Source organism: Erpetoichthys calabaricus, chromosome 2 (assembly GCF_900747795.2).
Source record: "Erpetoichthys calabaricus chromosome 2, fErpCal1.3, whole genome shotgun sequence".
Classification (NCBI taxonomy): domain Eukaryota; kingdom Metazoa; phylum Chordata; class Cladistia; order Polypteriformes; family Polypteridae; genus Erpetoichthys; species Erpetoichthys calabaricus.
The window spans coordinates 207,684,558-207,709,295 of NC_041395.2; the positions used below are offsets into that span (position 1 = coordinate 207,684,558).

At 36.3% G+C, this 24,738-nt stretch overlaps 1 protein-coding gene across 1 annotated transcript in view; it reads right to left on the reverse strand.

Annotated features, from left to right (window-relative positions):
- Positions 1–6,007: 6,007 nt before the first annotated feature.
- The window catches only part of pdia7 (protein disulfide isomerase family A, member 7), a 66,693-nt gene continuing 47,962 nt past the window's right edge, over positions 6,008–24,738 (reverse strand). The window contains exons 9-13 of the mRNA XM_028795064.2: positions 22,044–22,152; positions 13,564–13,692; positions 12,033–12,112; positions 6,813–6,870; positions 6,008–6,577 (exon numbers count right to left, since the gene is read on the reverse strand). Of these exons, the coding sequence (XP_028650897.1) occupies positions 6,488–6,577; positions 6,813–6,870; positions 12,033–12,112; positions 13,564–13,692; positions 22,044–22,152 (466 nt within the window). The 3' untranslated portion in view covers positions 6,008–6,487. The remainder of the gene's footprint in view (positions 6,578–6,812; positions 6,871–12,032; positions 12,113–13,563; positions 13,693–22,043; positions 22,153–24,738) is intronic.

A 24,738-nucleotide genomic window follows, 5' to 3' on the forward strand; every position in this document is an offset into this window, starting at 1 on the left:
AGCTGAGGTTCACAGTGTACACATAGTACAAATAGGGGAATACAACATATTATTTAAATAGGCTATTTGCCAATACAATCAACAGCCAGAATTACACAGGAACCCATTTAAATGTATATTCCATAGATGAGTGCAGTGAATTATGTTTTGACATTATAAATTGACTTGTGCATAAACTGGAGGGTGAGATAGTGACCTAAGATGTTAGGGTTGGGTTAAAGATCATGGGGGCTGCATTGTGTTAAGTAGTCTGGCAGCCTGGGAGAAGAAGCTGTCGTATAACCTGAGAGATATGACTCTGATGCTGTAGTATGTTTTTCCAGATGGCAAAAGAATGAAGAATCCGTGAGTGGGGTGAGAAGGGTCTTGCACAATATGGCAGGCCTTACATACACAGTGTTTGGAGAATGTGTCCTCCAGAGAAGGGAGTGGCACCCCAATAATATTTTCTGCTGACCTCACTATTCTCTACAGTCTTCTGTGGCTGGACATGCTACAGTTTCCATACCTGACTATAATGCAGCTGGTCAGAACAATCTCAATGGTTGTTCTCCAAAATGTGATGAGAATGAGAGACAGGAGGCTCGTTTGCTTCAGTCACTTCAAAAAGTGTAGTATCTTCTGGTAGTTTGTAGTTAAGGAATTAATTGAGCAAAATTAATTAACGAAAGAACAGTTAATGACAATGAAGATTATCATTACACCATTAGGCAGAATCTTTTCAATTTAATTACCTACATTTTGGGTAGATTTATGTAAAGGCTTTTACACATATGCAATGTACTTTTTGAGGAAATTGATATTATTAGTTTACAAGCAAAGTAATTAAATCATTGTCATGACCATCTCTATTTTAAGTCCTGACTTTAATTAAACCAACTAAAAGAAATTTTAAGTGACACTACTAAAGGGTAGTCAAATACAGTCATATGAAAAAGTTTGGGAACCCCTCTTAATTCTTTGGATTTTTGTTTATCATTGGCTGAGCTTTCAAAGTAGCAACTTCCTTTTAATATATGACATGCCTTATGGAAACAGTAGTATTTCAGCAGTGACATTTAGTTTATTGGATTAACAGAATATATGCAATATGCATCATAACAAAATTAGACAGGTGCATAAATATGGGCACCCCAACAGAGATATTACATCAATACTTAGTTGAGCCTCCTTTTGCAAATATAGCAGCCTCTAGACGCCTTCTATAGCCTTTGATAAGTGTCTGGATGGAGATATTTTTGACTATTCTTCCATACAAAATCTCTCCAGCTCAGTTGAATTTGATGGCTGCCGAACATGGACAGCCTGCTTCAAATCATCCCATAGATTTTCGATGATATTCAAGTCAGGGGACTGTGATGGCCATTCCAGAACATTGTATTTCTCCCTCTGCATGAATGCCTTTGTAGATTTTGAACTGTGTTTTGGGTCATTGTCGTGTTGGAATATCCAACCCCTGCATAACTTCAACTTTGTGACTGATGCTTGAACATTATCCTGAAAAATTTGTTAATATTGGGTTGAATTCATCCGACCCTCGACTTTAACAAGGGCCCCAGTCCCTGGACTAACCACATAGCCCCACAGCATGATGGAACCTACACCAAATTTGACAGTAGGTAGCAGGTGTTCTTCTTCCGCCATGCAAAGAGCTTTTTGTTATGACCAAATAACTCAATTTTTGTCTCATCAGTCCAAAGCACTTTGTTCCAAAATGAATCTGGCTTGTCTAAATGAGCATTTGCATACAACAAGTGACTCTGTTTGTAGCGTGAGTGCAGGAAGGGCTTCTTTCTCATCACCCTGCCATACAGATGTTCTTTGTGCAAATTGCGCTGAATTGTAGGATGATGTACAGATACACCATCTGCAGCAAGATGTTCTTGCAGGTCTTTGGAGGTGATCTGTGAGTTGTCTGTAACCATTCCAACAATCCTGTGCATATGCCGCTCCTGTATTTTTCTTGGCCTGCCAGACCTGGGTTTAACAGCAGCTGTGCCTTCCATTTATTGATTACATTCCTTACAGTTGAAACTGACAGTTTAAACCTCTGAGAGAGCTTTTTGTAGCCTTCCCCTAAACCATGATACTGAACAATCTTTGTTTTCAGATCTTTTGAGAGTTGCTTTGAGGATCCCATGCTGTCACTCTTCAGAGGAGAGTCAAAGGGAAGCACAACTTGTAATTGACCACCTTAAATACCTTTTCTCATGATTGGATACATCTATCTATGAAGTTCAAGGTTTAACGAGCTAATCCAACCAATTTGGTGTTGCAAGTAATCAGTATTGAGCAGTTACATGCATTCAAATCAGTAAAATTACAAGGGGACGCAAATTTTTGCACAGCCAGTTTTTCACATTTGATTTAATTTCATACAACTCAATACTGCTTCACTAAAAATCTTTGTTCGGAAAACACCCCAGTACTCAGATGTTCCTAGGCAATGAAAGGCATACCAGTGCTATCTTTTTTGTTGAAAGTAAATTATTATGCAGGCTGAGAGGGGTTCCTAAACTTTTTCATATGACTGTATAGCCAAAGTCAAAGTACATTTTGACAAGAGATTGTCAAATTAAACAAAGTTATTTCAAAGACTTTCCTTTATATTGTCACAAATGTATTTGTTCACTGATGTAGTAGATATCAGCAAAAGTGTTGTTTTAAAAAGGGTGGGGATTCTGCTAGTTAGTGATGTTGAGTGCAGACTGAGGTGTGGGCGCAGCAGTGATAACCAGAATGAGAGGTGCATGAAAGAAATTCTGGGATCTGTCTTCTATTCTGATTTCTAAATGAGCCAGAGTCTCTTAACACTGAAGGATGAATTTTATGAAAGCTATGTGAGGAGCTGTATGCTCTGACTTGACTGATGAAAGCAGAGCATGAAGCAAAGCAAAAAACGAATGGAGGTGATCAGAGGGGGAAAAAAAGAATGCCAGGAAATATAGTGTTGAGGAGAAACAGACTAAAGTTGTTTGGCCATGTTTAGCAAAGGGCGGATAATGAGTGATGAGGTGCACTGAGAGGGAGGCTAAAGAAGACATGGTTGAGGTGATGTCAAAATATATGAAAATAGGATGCCAAGGACCATGCTGAGTGAAGGAAAAATATGTGGAGACAACTGGCTAACTTGGAAAATGTACCATTTAACTGGTGATTATGCATGACGTATGTGATGTACTTTTGTAGTTCCAAATGAGACAACTATAGACCACTTCACACTGGTCAAGGTTCTATTGTATTGGTGAACTTACTGAAATGTGGTAGGATTAAAAAATAAGGGACCATGCAGTAAAATGTAGTTTTAAGTAGCCATGAATATCAGTGATATTCAGTGCATAACTGTGGTCTGTGTGTTTAGTGAGCTTTGCTCTAATATAATCTAGGCTACTTATGAAATGTTCATTTACGTATCCTATGTATTTTATTACTCTGCTACATTGCTTCTTTTCCCTTTTTATTATACAGTCTTGATTCTTTTGTTTTCATGATTATTTAGCATGCAGATGGCATATCAAAATACATCCAGGTGAGCTGAACTGACAATGCTAAATTGGTCCTGGTGTGTTCTTGGAGTATGGGGGTGTGTGCTAATTTTCCGTTGATCACCCTCATCTTTAAAACAAGCCAAGAAGTCGCCTGACTGTTGTAAGTATTATGTGATCTTCCTGATGAATTCTGACACAAAGGGATAATCACAAATTAATTCACAAGGATTAGACTGGTTTTATCCACTGTCACAAAGCAGCAGGTAACATTTGTCACCATCTAAATGATACAGATGTAGCCCCCTCTTTTCTCTATAAAGTTGTACACCAAATGGGTTTTGGAGAGAGCTATATTAATTTGTCTAATTAATTAAGGATCCATCTCTTAACCAACTTAACTATTTCTCAGCTCTTTCAAATTCAAAAAAGGAGGTGCCAAACAGGGCTGTGCACCAACTCCCTTCCTTTCTTTTTCACCCCTTCCTATCGCTTTGAAGTCTTCATTTGATAACCCCTATTACATCTCAAGGCTCTTATCATAGAATTTATTTATATTCTTTTTCTTGGTAATATTTATTTCTGATATCCCTCACATCCTTAATATGCTTAGCCTATTTGAGACATCATTTTGCTATAAAATTAATTGGTCAAAATTTGCTTTCCTTCCGTTAAATTTCCTATACTATCAGTTGTTTTTTTTCTGCTGTATGTTCCCTTGATTAACTAATTAAATATTTGGGCATTTAACATCTCTTTTTCTGCAGGGCACTGTTTCATCTAGTTACTGTCACATTGCTGGGAGAGTCAAGGCATTCCCTTACATGAAGGTTCTTTCTTCCATTGTCATTTGATTCTAGAATGGCAATTATGAATCTCATGGAAAGCTACACGCAACATTTCTGTTGATTCTAAAACCGAAATTTTCAATGTTTAATTTGTACATCACCTTTACCTCATCACCTCTAAACTTTGTTATATATTTGGCAGCAGATCCTATCTTGTAACTTGGATTCCTCAAAATGTCCCTGGTACTGTTCTTCATACTGTATGCTTGGAACTGTCCTCAATTCATTGCTGCCTGTCCCGTATTCTCTCTGTTAATATTGCTCTTTGTCGATTATTTTTAATGACGACATCTGTTTAGAATTCTTCCTCATATTATAGATCTCCAATAGAAATTTGATCTCAAAGAAAAAAAAAAAAGTATAGATAGCAGGACTCTTCAGTTATGGAAGACAAAAATTACAGATTGATTACGAGATGTTGGAAACTAAAGGGCTTAAGTGTAACAGTAAAACCTAAACTTTGTGTTTGTCACTGTTAGACACAGAAAGAGGTAGATAGTGGGTAACCAGTGGCAGATGATATGTAACTACAATGATTTGATGCCATTGATACAACTCATACACAGTTTTCTGTATATCAGATTTAAAACACACACACACACACACACACACACAATCACTTTTAGTACATATTTTTAGATTTGTTTTAAATGGACATTTTGCATTTCTTTTTATTTTCAACAGAAAGACATTTTTACAACCAAACATGAAATTAATAACTAAATACGAAGAAGTCAAGAACAAGTGAAACCAGAGTTAAAAATAAATATGCATGAGTCCAACTGTTTATGTATAGAGCTTCAGGACTGTTACTTGGAGGTGGCGCAACAATCATTCACCTCCAAACTATTGAGAATTAGAGAGTGGCATTTCATTTTACTTGCAGTGCAAGTTACCAATGAAATGCACAGCAAGTCTATTTGATTTATATTGTTCCTTTATGCTTTGGAGTACAAAACAAGTATAAAACTACAGTCCTTAATTTAGGCTTTTTCAATAGACTATATAAATTTTGCTTAACAGCAACCAGGCCACGTTTTTAGAATTCTTGCGCAACCTTATTCTGGCAAAAGAAAATAGCAGATAAGAAATATGCTGAGCAATAAGAAAGGAACTGATGACCCTACTTTTCTGAGAACCATACACAAGTGATCATATTACTCCCTCACCAATACTAATTGCATACTGTATATAAGCAAGCCCATGCCATACATTGAATAAAACAGCAGCCATAAAGTAATCCTGATAATTTCTAACAAAAAAGTGTCTATGAAAGAGCAATTTAAATCAAACTACTACTACAGAATTAGATATTTCAGTGCAATCCTATACAGTATCTGTAAACAGCCATTCTTTCCCAAGAAACAATCTTAAAAAAGTAGGCAAAAATCTCCACTAATGTATTCTGTTTTTTAGTCATTTAGATAAAAAGATTCCACCATGTATTTGCATAATGCATTTGTTACGCATGGATATTATTTTCAACAGTGAAAAAATCTTAAGTAAAAAACAATCCTGCGGTCTTTCTACACAGGGTTTACTAGGAGCCAAAGCTGGCCAGTCATTAATGGACCATACATTGACAGGATGTGCATTATAGGGAATATCATTGCTGTAGGGCATTTTCCTTTTTACTTGTTGAAAGCTGAAGGAAAATAGAGAAAAATAAAAAGATTCTTTAGAGTGGTGTTTTATTCATTGTCAACACACAAACATCAAGTCCTATTGCTAATGTCACCCAAACATGCTTATCTCCATCAGTACCTTGCTGATAAATGCCCCCCAACACACGGCCAGTAGCCCCACAACTTATGTTTACCTTGTCATGCAGCTCTCGCAGATTTCACACTGAATTAAATTAAAATACAAAAAAAACCACTCGATCCTACAAAGACATCTGAGCCAAGATCTTGTTAAGGCTCAATGCAATTCATGTTATTGTTTCTGGACCACACAGTCAAATATAGCAACTAAGAAACCATTAGGCCCTTCTTTAAATTATACATATATATATATTTTTGTAAATCAAAGTTTTTGTTTTCCTTAGGCAAGAGAATCTTGAGAAATGCATAATGTCCATAATCCAGTCAGATGAAGTTCCCCACCAGAGCCTAAAAATTGACAGATGACACATTAAAGTCATTTTTCAGGCTTTTAAAGGTCTTCCTTCATTGGAGAAATCACTGGACTGGTGGATGCTTCATTTTTCAAGAAATTAATAAAGTCACTGACTTCCCGTCCACCCTGTAAGTAAAACAGGAATAAATTACATTTAGCAAAATAAGTTTAAAAGTAAAAAAAAAAAAAAGGTTACTACAAAGATTCTTTGAAATCAAAACTTTTTATAAGACTCCATAAAGAAATAAAAACATATACTTAATATATCCCTAAAAGCACACATGAATAGAGAGGCAACATAAAAGTGGGTATTAAAAAAAAGAGTAATTGTAATTTAACACAAATATATAAAAATATTCACCTCATATCTTTTTGGGGACTCTTTGTTGCCTTTTGTAGCAAAATAGATGGTTGGAAATCTGGAATTGAAATATAAAGAGTAGTCAGATATCAGACTGCATTCTGCAGTAATACCATTGTCTTAGTATGTTCTTCCCAAGTTCTTTACTAAATCATACTTCAAACTATCACTTTGTCAAAAATTAATTTAACATTTAATTTGGAGAAATCTATGTTTCACAGAATTCATTTTCTGAATTTTCTGGAAATTCTCCTGTATTTGATCAGTAAGTTGTAAACATATTTTAGAAATTCTGTCTTTTAAAATTTTGTATTAGTAAAGATGTGATATTAAAATTATGTTTTGAATATAAGACTAGCTTTGACAAGAACTATATACAGTGGAACCTCGGTTTGCGAGCATAATTCGTTCCGGAAACATGCTCGTAGTCCAAAGCACTCATATATCAAAGTGAATTTCCCCATAAGAAATAATGGAAACTCAGATGATTTGTTCCACAACCCAAAACTATTCACATAAAAATGATTAATACGAAATTAGTAAAAATACATAAAACAAAAAGTTTTATGTAAAAAAACTTAATGTAAAAATACATATTGGCTGGGATTGGCTCCAGCAGACCCCCGTGACCCTGTGTTTGGATTCAGCGGGTTGGATAATGGATGGATGGATGAAAAATACATAAAACAAATTAACCTGCACTTTACCTTTGAAAAGAATCATGGCTGATGTGAGTGAGTTTCTAAACTCTTGAGGAATTCCACCCAACGTTACGACAAGAGCGTCCCAAAGCAATCGCTGTCTCCCAGCGCTGTAGCAGTTCGCTGTAAAAGCGAATCCGAAAAGATCGCGGACATGCTATAAGCGCCTGCCGTCGATGGGTGATACAAGGAACATTATAAATGCGCAGGGCCCTGCTTGACTGCTGTGTCTGTTTCAAGCTGAATAAAGCTGGTGTTGCTAAAGTACTGAGACTCAGCTTTGTGTTTTAGTGTGCAAGACGGGGACTCGCACGTCACAGCACACACGCAAGCGTGCGCACGCACACACACACACGCACAATGCTAATGCTGTAGTAAACAGTATACGCTCGTACGGATGTTTACTATGAGTGAGGCATGCCGACTCAGATGGAGAATAGGAGACGATTGCCCACAATCCCGCAGCGAGAGAGAGAACCATCATCAGTTCAGTTGTGATCACATGACGCTCAGCAGACAAACAGTATACATACTACTCGTACTGCAAGACCTCTCGTTTATCAAGTCAAAATTTATTAAAAATTTTTGCTCGTCTTGCAAAACACTCGTAAACCAAGTTACTCACAAACCCAGGTTCCACTGTACTTTATTTCAAAATCTCCTATTTGCTCAGTCCTCCAAAATATTACCTGAACTTCTTCCATCTATCAATTACACTCTATGGTGACTTACTGTACATATAAAGTGTTCTGTGTGAAGGAATATTTCTTAAAACCTGTAACAATATAATAGTCCACGGAATGGCCAAACTATTCTAAATACCACAGCTGCTTTAGCGTTGTTACTCTCACTTGTTACTCTCACTGCACCACTCGGAGTATTTATCCCACTGTATCGGAGTGTGGAATCACAGCTCTACAGCAACTGATCGGAAAGAGAATTATTGGTATACAGCATCTAGCACACACTGCCTCAGCCATTCACACAGTCTATTTGAACAGCTCCCAAACAGCAAATGTTTCAGAGCCTTTCCTGTAGGGACCTCGCAGTTCAGAAACAGTTTCATCCCAAGAATTATAAATGCACTCAATCAGTCCATCAAGTGTTCCTGGTAGAATTGTTTGTACTTAAGTACAATTACCTCACTGTAAACCTGTGATACAGAGCCATTTTATAAGGCACGTATTTATATATGATGACTATATCATTTTTAAGATGAAATGCAGCAAAGTATGTTTATTACATTACACTGGTAAAATTTTAACATCATTTAAATAATCTATACTGTAAATAATTAAACATGTGAGGACACAGTGTTGCAGTGCTAGCGACGAGCTGGCGCCCCGTTCAGGGAGTTTTTCCTGCCTATCACCATGAAAATGATATCAAGTATACATCTTAGTATCTAAATTTTTCAGCAAGCCGTGAAATCATGAATGCAATGTATTCTGTGTCCTGTCGGAGGAAGAGAAAGCCTGTTTAAGAAGCACATAGTGATTCACAGAGCACACAGAAGAACACATACAAAACAAAGCATTTAATGTGCTACTTTAGTTACGAAGGGATTTGAGAAACTAGTAAATTAAACGATTTTAAGTTTAAGTTTATGACATTCTACATTAATAACAAAATAAACTGTGACTAAAGTGGAAATTTTGAGATTAAAGTCGACATTTCAAGCTCCCCCCCCCCCCCCCCCACAGTGTCCCTATTTTTTTTCTTTTCTCTGTACCCTAATAAACTTCCATATGACAGTCAGACGGTGGGCCACAACTCGCCTTTTCACAGCGACTTTGATATCTGACAACTTCTTTTTTTATTTCAGGCACTGTGCGACTGTGAACTTGAGCTTTCGAGTTTCTCTGACACTTTGTCACTCCATCAACTTCCTTTTGTTGTTTATAACATGGTTTAAACCAACAAATAGTATGTATGTTTTTCCTTGCCTCCACTTGGTATTCACTGAAATTCTTCTATTTTCCCCCATGCTTTTGTCATTGTCTTTTCAAAGAACGCTGAACTTAAGGGCTATTTATATTGATTTGCATATTCAAAGAGGTGTAATTCTGGGAGGAGACGGTAGGCGTGTCACATGCGTTACTTTTTTTATGCTGACCGGGATTTATGGAGCGGAAGAACGTGAAAGTTGCCGTATGCACAGATTTATGCATCTGGATTTTTTTGTGTGTACGCAAATTTCCGTTTTTGTCTGTACGCCATGTTTTAGTGTTGTCACAGGTGGCTTGGGGGGGCGACCTGGCCGGGACACCCCGGAGGACTGGAGGAGGGCTTATGCCTCCCCCAGACCACGTGGGGGCGACCACCCTGGTGGCTATGGGGACCACGGGTACAGAGCTTTGAAGGTCAACCCTGTAGGGGCCCGTGGTCACCGCCAGGGGGCTCCCCAATTCCTACAGAGCCCTGGACCGCAGCACTTCCGAGTGTGGGGGGAGGATCAGGGACACCCGGAGTGCTTCCGGGTGCGGAGCCGGTACTTCCGCCACACTGGGGAGTGCCGGCGGAAGCTCATCGGAAGACACCTGGAGCACATCTGGGCGTGTATAAAAGGGGCCGCCTCCCTCCATTCGATGGCTGGAGTCGGGTGGAAGAGGACGGAGCTCAGAGGAGAGGAGTGGAGGCAGTCAGAAGAAGAGAAAGGCATTGTGAAAGGTCCTGGACTTTGGGGTGATTGGTGCTGCAGCACTGGGTTTGTGTGTGTTAACAATTGTATATAATGTAAATAAATGGGTGTTGGGTGACAAAACAATGTCTGCCTGTCTGGGTCCAGCCTGTTTCCCACAGTGTGAATTCTACACACGGTGTTATGCATGAGGCTCCTGGTGTTTATGATGCACTGCTTCTCCAGAAAGTATGTTTTTCTGAATTCGACTTAGATTCCCCATTTTTTTTATCATGAGGCACAGCTTTTACCTGTAGATCCCCTTCACAATTATTTAAAAATACTCAATATGATTTTAGAATGGAAACATGTGCTAGTGATGGACTGGCATCATGCCCAGAGTTGGTTTCTGCAACCAAATGTTGCTGAGTTAGGCTCTGGCCATCACATGACACTGTTTTGGAGTTAGCAGGTTTAAAAACAGATTGGAAAATGTTAAACCAAATTTCAGTTTATTAAAATCAAACACTTCATAATCTGTAGAGAGTCGAGACAAAACAGTAATAACATTGTGATTAATAATACATCAACTTTAACCATAAAACCTCTCTACTTTCACATACTATATACTACACCAGACAAATTGGTGGATGTTATCATTGTACAAGTCCACAAGAAGCAAGCTACTCAATTAAAACATCAAATAATCTGGAGGCCAATATTCTATTGTAACAAAAACAAGCCTTCTACACTCTTAGCCAATTTGTGAGTGTCCTTATCTGAAGTTAAAGTCATATTATATATAAGTTTTGAACTGTAACAGAAACACAGATATAATTTATTACAAAAAGGCATAAAAAAGATTTATAAGTGTTGCATGCCTACTGACTGCTACATTTGGTCAAGAAGAATTGACAGTCACGGTTATGCCTATGTCTGTTTGATATATTGTAAAATAATAAAATGGGTTGCTTTAATGTAAGACTTTACTATAAATGGGGCAGTTTCTAAAACAAATATTTATATGCTGTGGATTGTATTTGAAACAGAAAATGTTACTAAAATTAACTCCTTAGTATAATAAACACTTAAGACATTTTAACAGTAATGATCAATTAAATATGCAAGAAAGTATATTTTGCTGCACCTCAGGAATAAAAAAGTAAAAAAAAACAAACAATTTAGAGTAATGCAAAAAGTACTAATTTGCAAAGGAAAACAGTGTAAACAATCAATAAAATTACAAAGTAAAACCATTACTGTATATACTCGCTTCTAAGTCGGAGTCTTGAAACATTAAAAATCGATCTACAAAATAAAACATTGATCCAAAGACCATGCACACCTAATAAATATTTTCTACAAAGGACACCTTGGTGACAGCAAGATAAGCGGTTTTAACAGTAAGGCCAGATTTCATATGTTGTCTCCATTTGTATACTAAGCATTCATTAATTTTGTAGGTTTACTTTTTCCAATACTGAGCCACATGAAGCCAGTGCCTGCTGTTGGCAGTGACACATGCAAGACAGAAACCAGCCCTAGATCAGATGCAGAGATTCATGAGCACTAAATCTTGAGTCAGCAAATAACCTAACATGCATATATTTGGGATGTGGAAAACAATGGGAGTGCAAGGGAAAATCCACATGGAAATGGCAAATGCAAAAACTGTACAGGGACTGGGCTAAATACTTGTTTCAGAATTATGGAACTGTGGAGCATGCGCAGTAGTCATGGCATAACCATTTTGCCTTGTACTTTGAGCAGCTTATATATAAAAATAAGACAATAAAACACAATGTGTTGAAAGGTACTATAAATATCACAGAAAAGAGTTTAATCATCAAAAAGAGGTTAGGGATATTGGACTGAAATGCGACAAAGCAAACGACTTACCCTTGAACATCATAGTTAGAAGGGATATCATTTGCTGTGGCATCCATCTTTGCAATTATAATATTTGGATCATTTGCCAACTAAAAGAAAACAAAAATATTGCCACATTAAGTTGCATAAAATGAACGGTTCTACAAGTTGTAGATGGAGTTAAGACATGAACTAGCAGTCTGTAGCTAAAAATCTTCCATGAGAAAGGACATCCTCACTTGTCTCTCACTTTTCTGTATATAGCATCTTTCACAGAGCAAATAATTACAAGGCAATTAATTTTCTATTACATGTAGCTTGAACTATTTCATTTTAATAGTCTTTATTAAATACATCTGCTATTCTCTTTTTATTAACAACTTTTCTAATTTTGCAGGAAGTACGATTTGGGAAAAATGCTTCTGTTTGCTGGATTACAAAGCTTGAAGAACTTCCTAAACAAGGTCTAATTAATTAACTAAACATATAATCAACAGTCACCCTTATTAAAAGGTGACTTTCATCATCATCAGAATAAACTACATGTATTTTTTAATTTGTAAATAGACAGATTCAGTGAGTTGCACAGGGTTGCTTGTTTAGTCAAGGGCAGGGTCTGACTAAACTTGTGGTTTAAAGTCCAAAATCCTACCCATTACACCACAAGCCTAGCTATGTGATAATCATATTTATATGCAAAATGAAATATTCTAAGAAAGGCATAGTTTTGCCCTGTAAAGAATAACTGCTTTCTGCAGTCATGTGCAGTCACTTCTCTGGTGTGACCCTGAGCACAAACAAATTAGAGGGTTCCTGAGATAACTGGCTATTTAGGGAGTATTGAAGTTCCAGGACTACAGGCATATAAAGCACTTCCAGGAAAAGAAAAAAAAAAAAAAAAGGTCCATCCAAAACACTTCATTGGAGTTTGCAGCCAGCAGCCTTAAAGGGGGAGGGGGGTGTTAGACTGGGGGCAACAGACAGAAACAAGAATTTCTTGGCCTGGAGTAAGTTAAAAAGTGTGGGATGAAGGAAAGATCAGAGAAGGACGTACGGAACTGGGCAAATGGATACCTCTCCACTAGGAACAAGAGGGATCCTAGCCTCTATATTGGTAGATCCATGAGGGCATAAAATGTGTTCAATGGTTTGTGTTCTATTTGTTTCTCCATTTGAAATACCTTTCTTCATATTGTGTTAATGAAACCCTTTGATATATACTTACATGGTCTAGCACAATTTCATTTTGAGTCAAAGAAAGACAAACAGATGCCCTTTACATAAAGCAAATAGGATGGAGACTAAAAAGGTACATAATGAATATGCTGAAACAAGATAATACATTTTCTGCAAATAGGCACGTGTGCATTTGGGCAGTTGCCTCTCAATTGAAAAAGTCAACATGTTAAAAATTCCATCAATAATATCACTGGTAAATTTAGGTAAAGTACACCATTCTTGGTTTGGAGAGGACATTGATTCAGTCAGTGGCGTCAGTGCAACAAGTATAGATGTGCCTAGAACCCAGCACATGATAGGCTGTGACTCTAAATGCCATTACCTGCTGACCTAACTCAGTATACTTTGGCTCCAGATTTTTGCAGTGTCCACACCATGGGGCATAAAACTCAATTAGAACATCTTTGGATTGATCATTAACTATTTTATCAAAGGTCTCTGCAACTACCACCTGAAAAAAATGCAATAAGAACATTGATGAGCCATATATGTATTAGCACAATACAACATAACGATTACTACTAAATAATACCACAGTTCTAATTGAATTTTTCAAAAAATATAATAACAATAAGCAACAATTTCTAGTACTGTATATATTTAAACCATACATACATAGCCATAGCATATACACTATATTATACTCTATTATATAATATACTATATTATACACAATGCACTCGCAGAGTACAGTGCCAAAGCCTTAGCCCACCAAAGATGCTTATTTTTACAGCTATTTATCAACCAGTATGTCTTTCATTTGCTTGTGAAAACACTATATACTACTAGAACACACACAAATTAACACTGACACAAGTGTGTGGCCTCCCATAGAATGCAAACTGAAGTAATTTACTTTGGTACACTGCTGTACAAATTTTCAAGTAGTCCTGAGTAAATTCTTCTACGTGTTTTGCAGGACTGGAAATAACACTTCTTAGGTTTGGTTACTTTTTTGTGGTTTTCGCTTAAGTTAGGATGAGGGCAGGATTCGGAGAGGGGCAGCCTAAACCTACCTGTATATTAGTATCCATCTGCAGACCTTGGCCCCGAGCAGGATTTATTTGTGTGTACAATGTTTTTGGGGTTATTATTGTGCTGACAGAATAATTTGTTTTCCCAAAAGCACAGCATAATTTCACAGCAGTCATCACTCCATCAATTTTGATCAGATCCCCTATACTGCTGGATGAAGCACATGCCAAGACCATAACAGTGCCACCACCATGCTTCTCTGAAGGCTGCAGATGGGCAACAATATTTTTCTTCCCAAGTCTTACTCTGATATACTGGTGGCTTTATAAACCAAAATTTTTTAATGTCGACTCATTGCTCCAAGAGATTTTCTGCTGCTGGTTGTTGCTCCATGGTTTATGGTCTTTTGCATAATTAATTTTTTTTTTTGCTTATTGTGTTTCTGCAAGGATGACTTCTCAGGTGCAAAACATCCTACACGATCATTTCTTTTAAGCAGAGTGTACTTTTTCACAGATGGCTCTGTCAGATGCTAATCAAGTACTTATTATTAACTGGATGATCTTCCATCCCTTTAAGAAGTGATGCTTAAGTACTGTTCATCACACTCAGACAGCTTTTTCAGTCTTCCATTATTTTCTATCTTTAACTTGCCAAATCTTTTCAAATTTACTTATGACAGCTTGAACAGCACAAGTTGAAAATCTGGTTTGGTATACTGCAGCTTACTGACTGTAGCTTTGTTGATATAAAACTATGATTTCAGTCTGTCAAAGCATGTTATTTAGCTATTTCCAGACCTTTCCCTGAGACACTAGAGTAACTGTAGGCACGATCCAGTATGTCCATTTATAAATTAAAATTGCACCACTAGCACACCTGCCTCAGCTAATTACAACATCACTTAATTTGACTCAGATGTGCGGTTCATGAAATTAAAAATAAATAAAAAAATAAACTTGGAATGGCTGGGCTGCCTCAAGGAAAGATCTGGGAACAAAACCTGACTTTTCAATATATTTTTTGGAAATACAAGGCTTACTGTGTTATTTCTGATATCACTGTTTATTTGTATTTACTCTAATGTTATATAGCGTTTTCATGAGTAAATAAGCACTTACTGTCTAGATATCTACTTCCATGGGTGGCTGAAATCATTTGCACTGTATGTATAAACCATATAAATACCTTGTTTATGTTTATTAATAGTGCAGCTCTATTTGTGTATTCATTCAATTAAATGTAGTGTTTTCCATTATTATTTTATCACTTGCATTAGATCCCTGTATCAGTACACAGCTTCTAAATTGCTTTCATTTTTCAATTTTCATTAATGTAGTTTTTCTAAATATTTGACATTTATGTAAACAACAGTAATTTTGAATTATGTCAATTAAAGGCTTTACAGCTATGCTACAGTTCATAGTGAAACACGTAATTTAATACATCATACATGGTGAGCAGTTTCATACTTTTAAGTTATGATGAAAAGTATAAATGTTTGACCCATGTAATTACATAGATGTAAAATTTCATTTCTGGACATATGGACAATTAGAGGCATGTATGTTGTCATTTTTGAAGGTTTATAAGCGGCAGACAGGCAGCCTGTAGAAAAGCAAAGATATGTTAAAACTGGTATATGAGCAAGAAAGAAAAAAAGAGACACAAGTGTAAATCAAACAGGAAGATCCAAAAAATATTGGCATAAAATATGAGAAATCGCATAAAAAGCACAGTAGATGAAAACAAACGTATGTGCTATTAGATGGGTATTGGGACAATGGGTCAACTGCCTCACCAATCCCATAGTGATGCCAGAGAAAAGCTGTGCTATTAAAACCGAGTTGAAAAGTCCACACCAGATGTGTTTGAGTCTGTACATTGCTAAATGCAATTCAGAAAGACAGATCATCTCTTGGCCTGCCAGCCTAATCGATAGTGATGGTGACAGGAAAATCAGTCCCATAATTCATAAACATTTATATTTAATTTAGGTCCCTTAAATAAACTGGCTAGGTCATTATAATCACAAAATCTGATGCAATGGATATATACCGATCATAATTAAATATTAGCCATGATTGGAGTTTACTGTGTTAATGCCAGGCATGTCAATTTAACCAAAAAATAAGCTTCAAATATATTTGAACTGAAGTTAACAATTCTAGATGTTACATGTACATCTGTGTGTGTTTTGTATACTTAACAATTATGGTAATAGCAGCAAAAGCAAAAACAAAAGCCAACCCTCTAAGCAAGAAAACAAATCATAGCAGTACTCGGGCAACTGATATGTAAATATCCCATGCAGATATACCTGCATTGCTCTCTTGACTACAGTCTACAACTGACAACTACTTGACTTAATCTTTTAGAACAGTGAGCCATACAATCAGCCATGAAAAGAATCTATACTAATAAAAGGCAAAGCCCTCACTGACTGACTCACTCACTCACTGACTCACTCATCACTAATTCTCCAACTTCCCGTTTAGGTAGAAGGCTGAAATTTGGCAGGCTCATTCCTTACAGCTTACTTACAAAAGTTAGGCAGGTTTCATTTCGAAATTCAAAGCGTAATGGTCATAATCGGAACATATTTTTTGTCCATACACTGTAATGGAGGAGGCGGAGTCACGTATCGCGTCATCACGCCTCCTACGTAATCACGTGAACTAAAAACAAGGAAGAGATTTACAGCACGAGTCGCACGCGGGAACGAAGGTAAATGACGTTAATTTTTGACTGTCTTTTAATACTGTGTAAGCATACATATTAACACATGTGCAATTAAACGTGTGCATTTACGGGGTGATTTCTCAGGCTTAAAAGCTCACCTTTTATCAAACGCGGGAACAAAGGTAACTGACGTTGTTCACTGTCTTTTAATACTGTGTAACCATACATATTAACACATGTCCAATTAAACGTGTGCATTTACGGGGTGATTTCTCAGGCTTAAAAGCTCGCCTTTTACTAAAAAGGTAAATGCAAAACTATTTTCAATCAGTTTATTGAACGCTCCCGTTAAGGATTGCAATAACATATTCGCGAGATAAAAGAACGAAGTAGGGGGAAATGGAGGAACAGCCGCAAACAGCGAAGAGCAAAAAATTAATTAAACAATTGAGAACGGAGCGAGTTAAGCATACAAGCATGTTCATAAGGGAAACAAAGCACGGTGTAAAACGTAAGTTTAAATAAAGTTTATAGAAACGCTCCCGCTGCGGATTGCAATAACATATTCGCGAGATAAAAGTTTAATGAGAAGACACGAGGTATAAACGAAGCACACGCCGTGGCGCAACGTTAGGGGCAACAGTTTCAAACATTCTATGATCTGCTTCTCGCAACTGAAAGACGGCACATGGCGGATGTTAGCCGACTTGCTGACCGCAACGTTAGGGGCTTCAAGTATGGCGCTGACGCCACATCTCAGTGTCAACACTTTGCAGACTGTACTTAAAAGACACGCCCTCCTCACTGGACAGTTAAAAACACCAATCAAACTAACGATGACATCAAGTATTACCCAATCAAAAGTAGGAAAGGAGGCATCTTCATAAAATGCGTGTGGGATGATTTGCATGAGACGCTGCTTTAAAAAAAAAATGATTAAAAAAAGACGGGATAAATCCCGTCCAGTATTGATTCAAAACGGGACGCGCAATTTCATTGTCAAACGCGGCACGATTCCGTATTTTAAAGGACGGGTGGCAACCCTACAGTGCCAGGTAACCACCCATACAATCAGATTGTGATTCAGACTAGGAATGCAATGAATGTAATTACCCCGATCTACATACAAGGCGAAAGTCTTGCAACATTCAAACATGATGGTTTGGGATAAGTACACCATACAACATAAAAGAGCTTATGAAGCCTTGAACCGAAAAAAGCAAGATCTCAGAGATCGTAAAAAAAAAAAAATAGGAGGTAATGTCGTTTTACTCGCTGTAGATTTTAGTCAAACATTACCAGTTATTCCACGAGGGAGACCAGCAGATGAACTCAACGCGTGTTTAAAATCCATGCTTCTCCCACGCTCGGTTATATGTCGCGTGTTCTCGGGTAGGTGCACCAAAAAATTTATACATTTAAGCATGTAATGGGCAAACAAAAAATGAGGTATACCCGAAGGCACTGCAGTAGTACTTAATGTAACTTTACTTCTTAAATGTTAATGTTTTACTGTTTAATAATTTATACGCTTCTTATATGTTGTTCAAATTCTTTTATCAAAATACCACTGACAGCGCAATGCACGATAACATGGAGTGAATACACCATACGCATCCGCCCACGGCTGCCCTGCTGTGCGCAGATAGGAGTTGATTCTCACAACTGAAGGCACCGTGGCTGATGTTACGTCACTTGCTGTCCGACCATAAGCGTTACCTGCTAGGTAACCGGACACTCACTTCACTCCCTTTTGGGAATCGAACCTCTGAGGTTTTCTTTTGTTCTTAATTAAAATTTAAAAGCAATACTTCACCGCTGCTAAGCCCCTCTAGCGCTGACGTCCGAGGTTCGATTACCGTAAGCAAGTGCAGTGAGTGTGTAATTACATTCACGGCATTCGTAGTCAGATTCACAATCTGATTGTATGGGTGGTTACTTCCAGGTAACGTTTACACTTGGCCACCAAGTCAGGTCGAAGTGATCACTCGAGTAAAGGCAGCTTCACAAAAAAACTGATCCTTAACAAACTGTTATTAGTATATTTTCCCTCAATTTAAAAACGTTTTATTTTCTTCTTAATAAAAATTTAAAAGCGGTACTTCGCCGGTGCGAAGCGCGTGGATTTCACCGACTGACACATACAGACATATTCATGAGTGCAGGTACTTCGGAAAGAAAGCACCGTGTAAACCTAAAGTTTAAATTAACTTCATAGACCTACAAAAGGTTGCCATTCATTTGAGGCAAGATTGCTTTTCTTCTGTACAACTATACGTTGCATTCTCAAAAGAGTGTGCTTGCACGGCTTCGGATATATATATATATATATATATATAGATATATATATATATATATATATATATATATATATATATATATATATATATATACACATAAATATTTACATATCTACATATATATACATATCTATATATACACATATATATATACATATCTATATATACACATATATATATACATATCTATATATATATATATATATATATATATATATATATATATATCTAGACATACATAAATAGATAGATTGACACATATATATATATACATATCTACATATATATATATGTAATTGTGTTGTCATTGTTATGAGTGTTGCTGTCATATATATATATATATAGCAAAATACCCGCGCTTCGCAGCGGAGAAGTACTGTGTTAAAGAGGTTATGAAAAAGTAAAGGAAAATTTTAAAAATGACATGTATATATGTATATATATATATATGACAGCAACACTCATAACAATGACAACACAATTACATTGACAATCATGTTACGTTATTTTTAAAATGTTTCCTTTACTTTTTCATAACCTCTTTAACACACTACTTCTCCGCTGCGAAGCGCGGGTATTTTGCTAGTCTTAAATACTTATGAGCCCCGTAAGCTGGCACCACACTTCAGTACATTGCTATCAATATTTTACTTGTGGCGAGTCAGGATAGCATGATTTGTTCCCAAGTGAATCAATATTGCAGCTTTCAAACAAAGTGATGCTTAAAAATCCAGTCTTTCACAAAAACGTTTCTCTATATGTACAAAGTGATGTGATCAAAAGTAAAGCAGAACTGGAGACCTTTAGCACTGCCTGAAATGAACACTTAAAGCCCAGACAAAAAATCACCTTTGAGTGTTTATAAGCGCATGTTTAGTCTCTATTTCATTTTAAATAGCTAGTTGCTTTTTTGTTCTTTGAGGTCAGAAGATGTTAGGTCAGTATCTCTCTCTTTTTATATATAAACTTTGAGACTATGACTTCATTCCTGTCTCACAAATGGAATAACTGAATATACTAAATTTTGCTTTTTCATGATTTCTAAATATATAGTTCACTATAATTTTTACTTTGCAGTTTTAAAATACAGTAAATTAAAGATTCTGTAAAATGAACCTGAGTTTTTAATCAGAAAACTATTAAGTAAAAAATAAATATCAAAACTTTAAAGAAATTGGCAAGGAGTGTAGGGTGTAGTTAGTCTGGGGAAAAAAAAAACATTGCATTGTTAAGTTTGTAGCACAGGGCTCTAGCTAAGTGCTCCAAACTGAAACACTGAAGCACTGTGGCCACCAAGAAATAATACATGGGGTTAAACTAAATTAGGATATTTTTTCTCCTTTAGAGATGCAGCAAAAATGCAATCAAGGTGGCCACAATATTTTAATTATATCTCAATGTTTTAGGTATTATGGATCAAGGTAGCAGCCATGCAACTCCAAGACTAATTCTGTGACTCCTCATGTGTGCTGATATACGTAAATATGTATTTAGGACTCTGAAAATGTTCTGTAAATTGTAGATTTTAAAGTATTTTATTAATAAAGGGAAAATCAGAATCAGGAGTTATTTGCCATTTGTTTTAATAAGAACATCTAGAATAAAACAGCCAGGGATCTCAGTATCGTTCTGCATCTAATCCATTTAGGGTACAGGGAAGTGTTTAAAAATTTGCTGAGAGTCCTCATGTAAAAAAAAAAAAAAAAAAAAAGTAAAAATAAAAAATGTTGGGGTACAAAAAAAAAATCCCAAAATACAAAAAGGGGGTGGCATTTAAGTTTTACTAATTAAAATAACAAGCTAACCATTCAAAATTCAGAAAAGTTTGATCATGGACTTCATGTTCAAAACAGTTCTGTAAAATAGCATAGGACTGCATAGCATTATCTGGTATAACACAATGCCAACATTTGTGCAAGGTAAAACAAATAAGCGTTCCATTACAACTGAAGGTCAGCTTTTGCCTTTGTGTAAGAACTTTTCAAATAAATCTGAAATGTATTCGAATAGTGACACTCAATCTGACAGCCCCAGTCCACACCAACTTATGCAGTGAATGCAACAAGCTCAATGCACAATGTCAGAGTCTATCAACTAAAATGCTAAATATACAGAACTTTTTGGCAAGCTAGCAACAAAAGTTAGGAAGTCGGTTCAGTGATGGTAATAAAATACATTAGCAGGTACTGTATTTGCCAAGTTTTAATAAAAGCTTTAAGACCATTTGGGAGGCTTTTACATTTTGACTTTGAATTAAAGCAGTCTTTTGGAATGTATACAAAGTTACAGGGATACTGTCGTGTTGAGAGTTTAGTTTTACTATTTATGTCTGTCTCTCCTATGCTACTCTAGTTACAGGATTATTACTATTGTTATTGTGGTTGTTGTTTTTGTTTTATGAAAATGAAGCAGTAGAAATACAAATTCATACAAAGAATTTAAAATCAATCTTGTTATTCCAAACAGCATGTATATTTCCAATAAATTGAAAATGCAAAGCAACTCAAAGTAATCTCTAATGTCTTTCAACAAGTATTCAAAATCTTTGCTCAGCTTTGTCATATCAAAGACCAGGCTCCTTTAAAACCATCAATTTATAATGCTATGTTTAAATACAAAAATTTCTATAGTCCTCTTCTACTGAAATATTTTTAATATCAATGGCAAATCTCTAAACTCTAGCAGGAGGGGTGGCCAATGGTAGGCTGTTGAATGGACTCAAATTATTATTTAGATTAATTTTTTGCCAACCCCTGTTTATGAGAAGTCGATATCCATAACAATAAGAATCATTCAACTAAGAAATACTTCAAAACACTGTAAATTTTATAATATTAAGCTGTACCTTGACAGGTCCATCATTTTTCTCTGGTATTGGTTCAGATTTCATGTATCTCTTTAAATTTTTGGCAAAGTAATCCTCCAGAAAACGCTCTAGAGCGAGCCCATCACGCCTGCAAGAGATTAAATGAACACAATATTTCTTTTTGTGCTTAGTCTCTGTGTATAAATTGTTTGATAACTTTTGGGCTAGACCAGTTTTTATTTTTGGGTGAGAAGTGACAGAGGTCAATAGGTGCTATGTTATTTTTTTCAATTACACCATCATAAAAGGAAAAAAAATTAATAGTTGAAAGGTTACCAGGTTATCAACTGCAACACTTGGGTGAAAAACAGTGCTTGGTACTGTACATATTTTTTATTCCTAGCAACAGATTCTCAGAATGGCAAACATGTTGGAGACTTTGACAGAGAAAGCACACCACCATGAAAATGGGCATAGAAAGTGCCCAACTCTGAAAATAACCAGCAAGAACTCATGCTGATACAGCATGGAAACAAATATAGTCTAAATGTAAGTTCTAAGATATCAACTCCTGTGAGGGTGTAAAAAGCACCAATAAAAGCAGAGAACATCTTTAGACTAAAGTTTCAAAAGCAGGGTGGTAATGCAGTCTGACTTTTTGGAAAAAGGACTATGGCAATATATGCAAGGTGGTCTGGGATTGGTATTTTATAGAAGTCAGACACAGGAGTTTATTTTAAATTAAACAATTACATTTATATTTTATATTACAATTTATGAGAAATTGTATATATAATTTGGTTGGAATACCCAAACTTGTTTCATTCACTTATTTCCAGGATAGGAATGATATGATGGTGTATTACAAAACACTGCTACCATACAATTCCAAGAAACTGGATATGAGTCTCAGGCCTGGTTATTGCTTAAATAGAGTGTGCATGTACATCTGCACGACTGTGCACTGGAATAGATTGGCACCCTATCTTGAGTTGGGTCCTGCTTTGTGCCTAATGCTCTTGAGTTGAACTTTTCCTACCCTGAATGGGATAGAATTGGCTTGAAAATGGTTGGATTCCATGTTAGTGTAATCAACCTGAACCATGAAGTACTTTTATTTATTTATACGAAATTGATACATTTATACACACTTCTATACACAAGCCCCAACACATGCAAAACCATAAACCCATCCATCTATAAAGTATAAGACTACACCAACAAAAAAGGTGAAAAGTAGGAAGTAATCCTTTATGAAGTAAAATATCAGTTAATTACAGGGAACACTTGCTTGTTCGGGGACATTTTAGTGTCAAAAATGTAACAAATCAAATAGATACAAAATCAAAACAGCCAATGGGGTAACAGATATGATCAAGTAGCTTGCCACCAAGTAAACTGCAGGAAATATAACTGCAGTTTTGTATAACATCCCTCACTGATGTTCTACAGGATATTGTACATTTCTAAGAGTTAGGCTTCCTGCAACTCTTTTCTACCCACCCTGACATATGGAGGTTATATTTGTTAAAGTTCCTCTCTATTTAAATGCCTAGCCCTACCTGTTACTTATTCTAGGTTAGTGTTTTCTGTTACTCAGAACCCCCTAGAGAATATGCAAAGGTTTTTTGATTTTCCCCATTAATGTTTTACTTCAGAACTCAAAATGTAGTGTTTACTTAGAGGATACATTAATGATAAAGCTAGTACTTTGCTCACTACCTATACTGGCAAACAAGAAAACTATGCTTGACAATGCCTCAGTCTCTGGGGAAAAGTAGTATATATTGAAAAACTGGTTTAGTGTAGATACATGGGTTCAAAAAATATGGAGTAATTAAAGAGTACAAACTACCATTTTCTATTGTCCTAATGTAAAAATATTCAATCATTGTTTGAATTTCATCAGTTGTTTACCTTCAACATGAAGCAATAAACTTGATAAGGATAAATTACGTTTTCCTTTTGTAATAACAAACATATAGAAACCCAGGTATTGGACCCCAAAGAGAATCTAAGTCATTAAGATAGATGTTGATTTTAATAAACGTTATAGACTAAGACTATTAGATATATAACAGCTGTGCAGTATCTGTATGTCGAATTGTTTATTTGTTCTGTGCTATAATTTCATAGTAGATTGAATTTTCCAGGAATTTCTGCCCTAAGCAAGCCTCTTTTTCTTATTTTGCAATTTTAGTAATGGCTTTTTTGCTGACGCTCAACCCTTCAAACCTGAAGCTAAAAGTCTTTAATAGAATGAGAAAATTTTGTCACAGAGGTAAATCTGGCTTTTTACAGAAGCTCAACAGATAGATGCGCACACAAACCAGAATGAATAAACTGTTGGTATAAAGCAGGGGTCACTAACACATCGCTCGCGAGCTACCCTTTTCCAAGTAGCTCGCCAAATGGTTAATGAATCCTACATAAATTTGAAAACTTGATTAGTCAAATTAGGGGTGGGCGTTCTTTCCAAAAAATCATATCACGATCCTTTTAACACAAAATCACTATCCACAATCTGAATTGCAATCTATCTTTTCAATGTGGCATACACTTAAAAGAATATCTGGACTCAAACTCATCAAGACTTAAGTAACACTTTATTTTAAATATCAAACAAAGTTGAATTCAAATGTTCTTTCATTTGCTAGCTAAGCGGAGTTAAGGAACACGCCCTGAAGCTGGCGAGTGAGTGAAGAAGGTACCTCCCTTCGGCCCGCTGCATGTG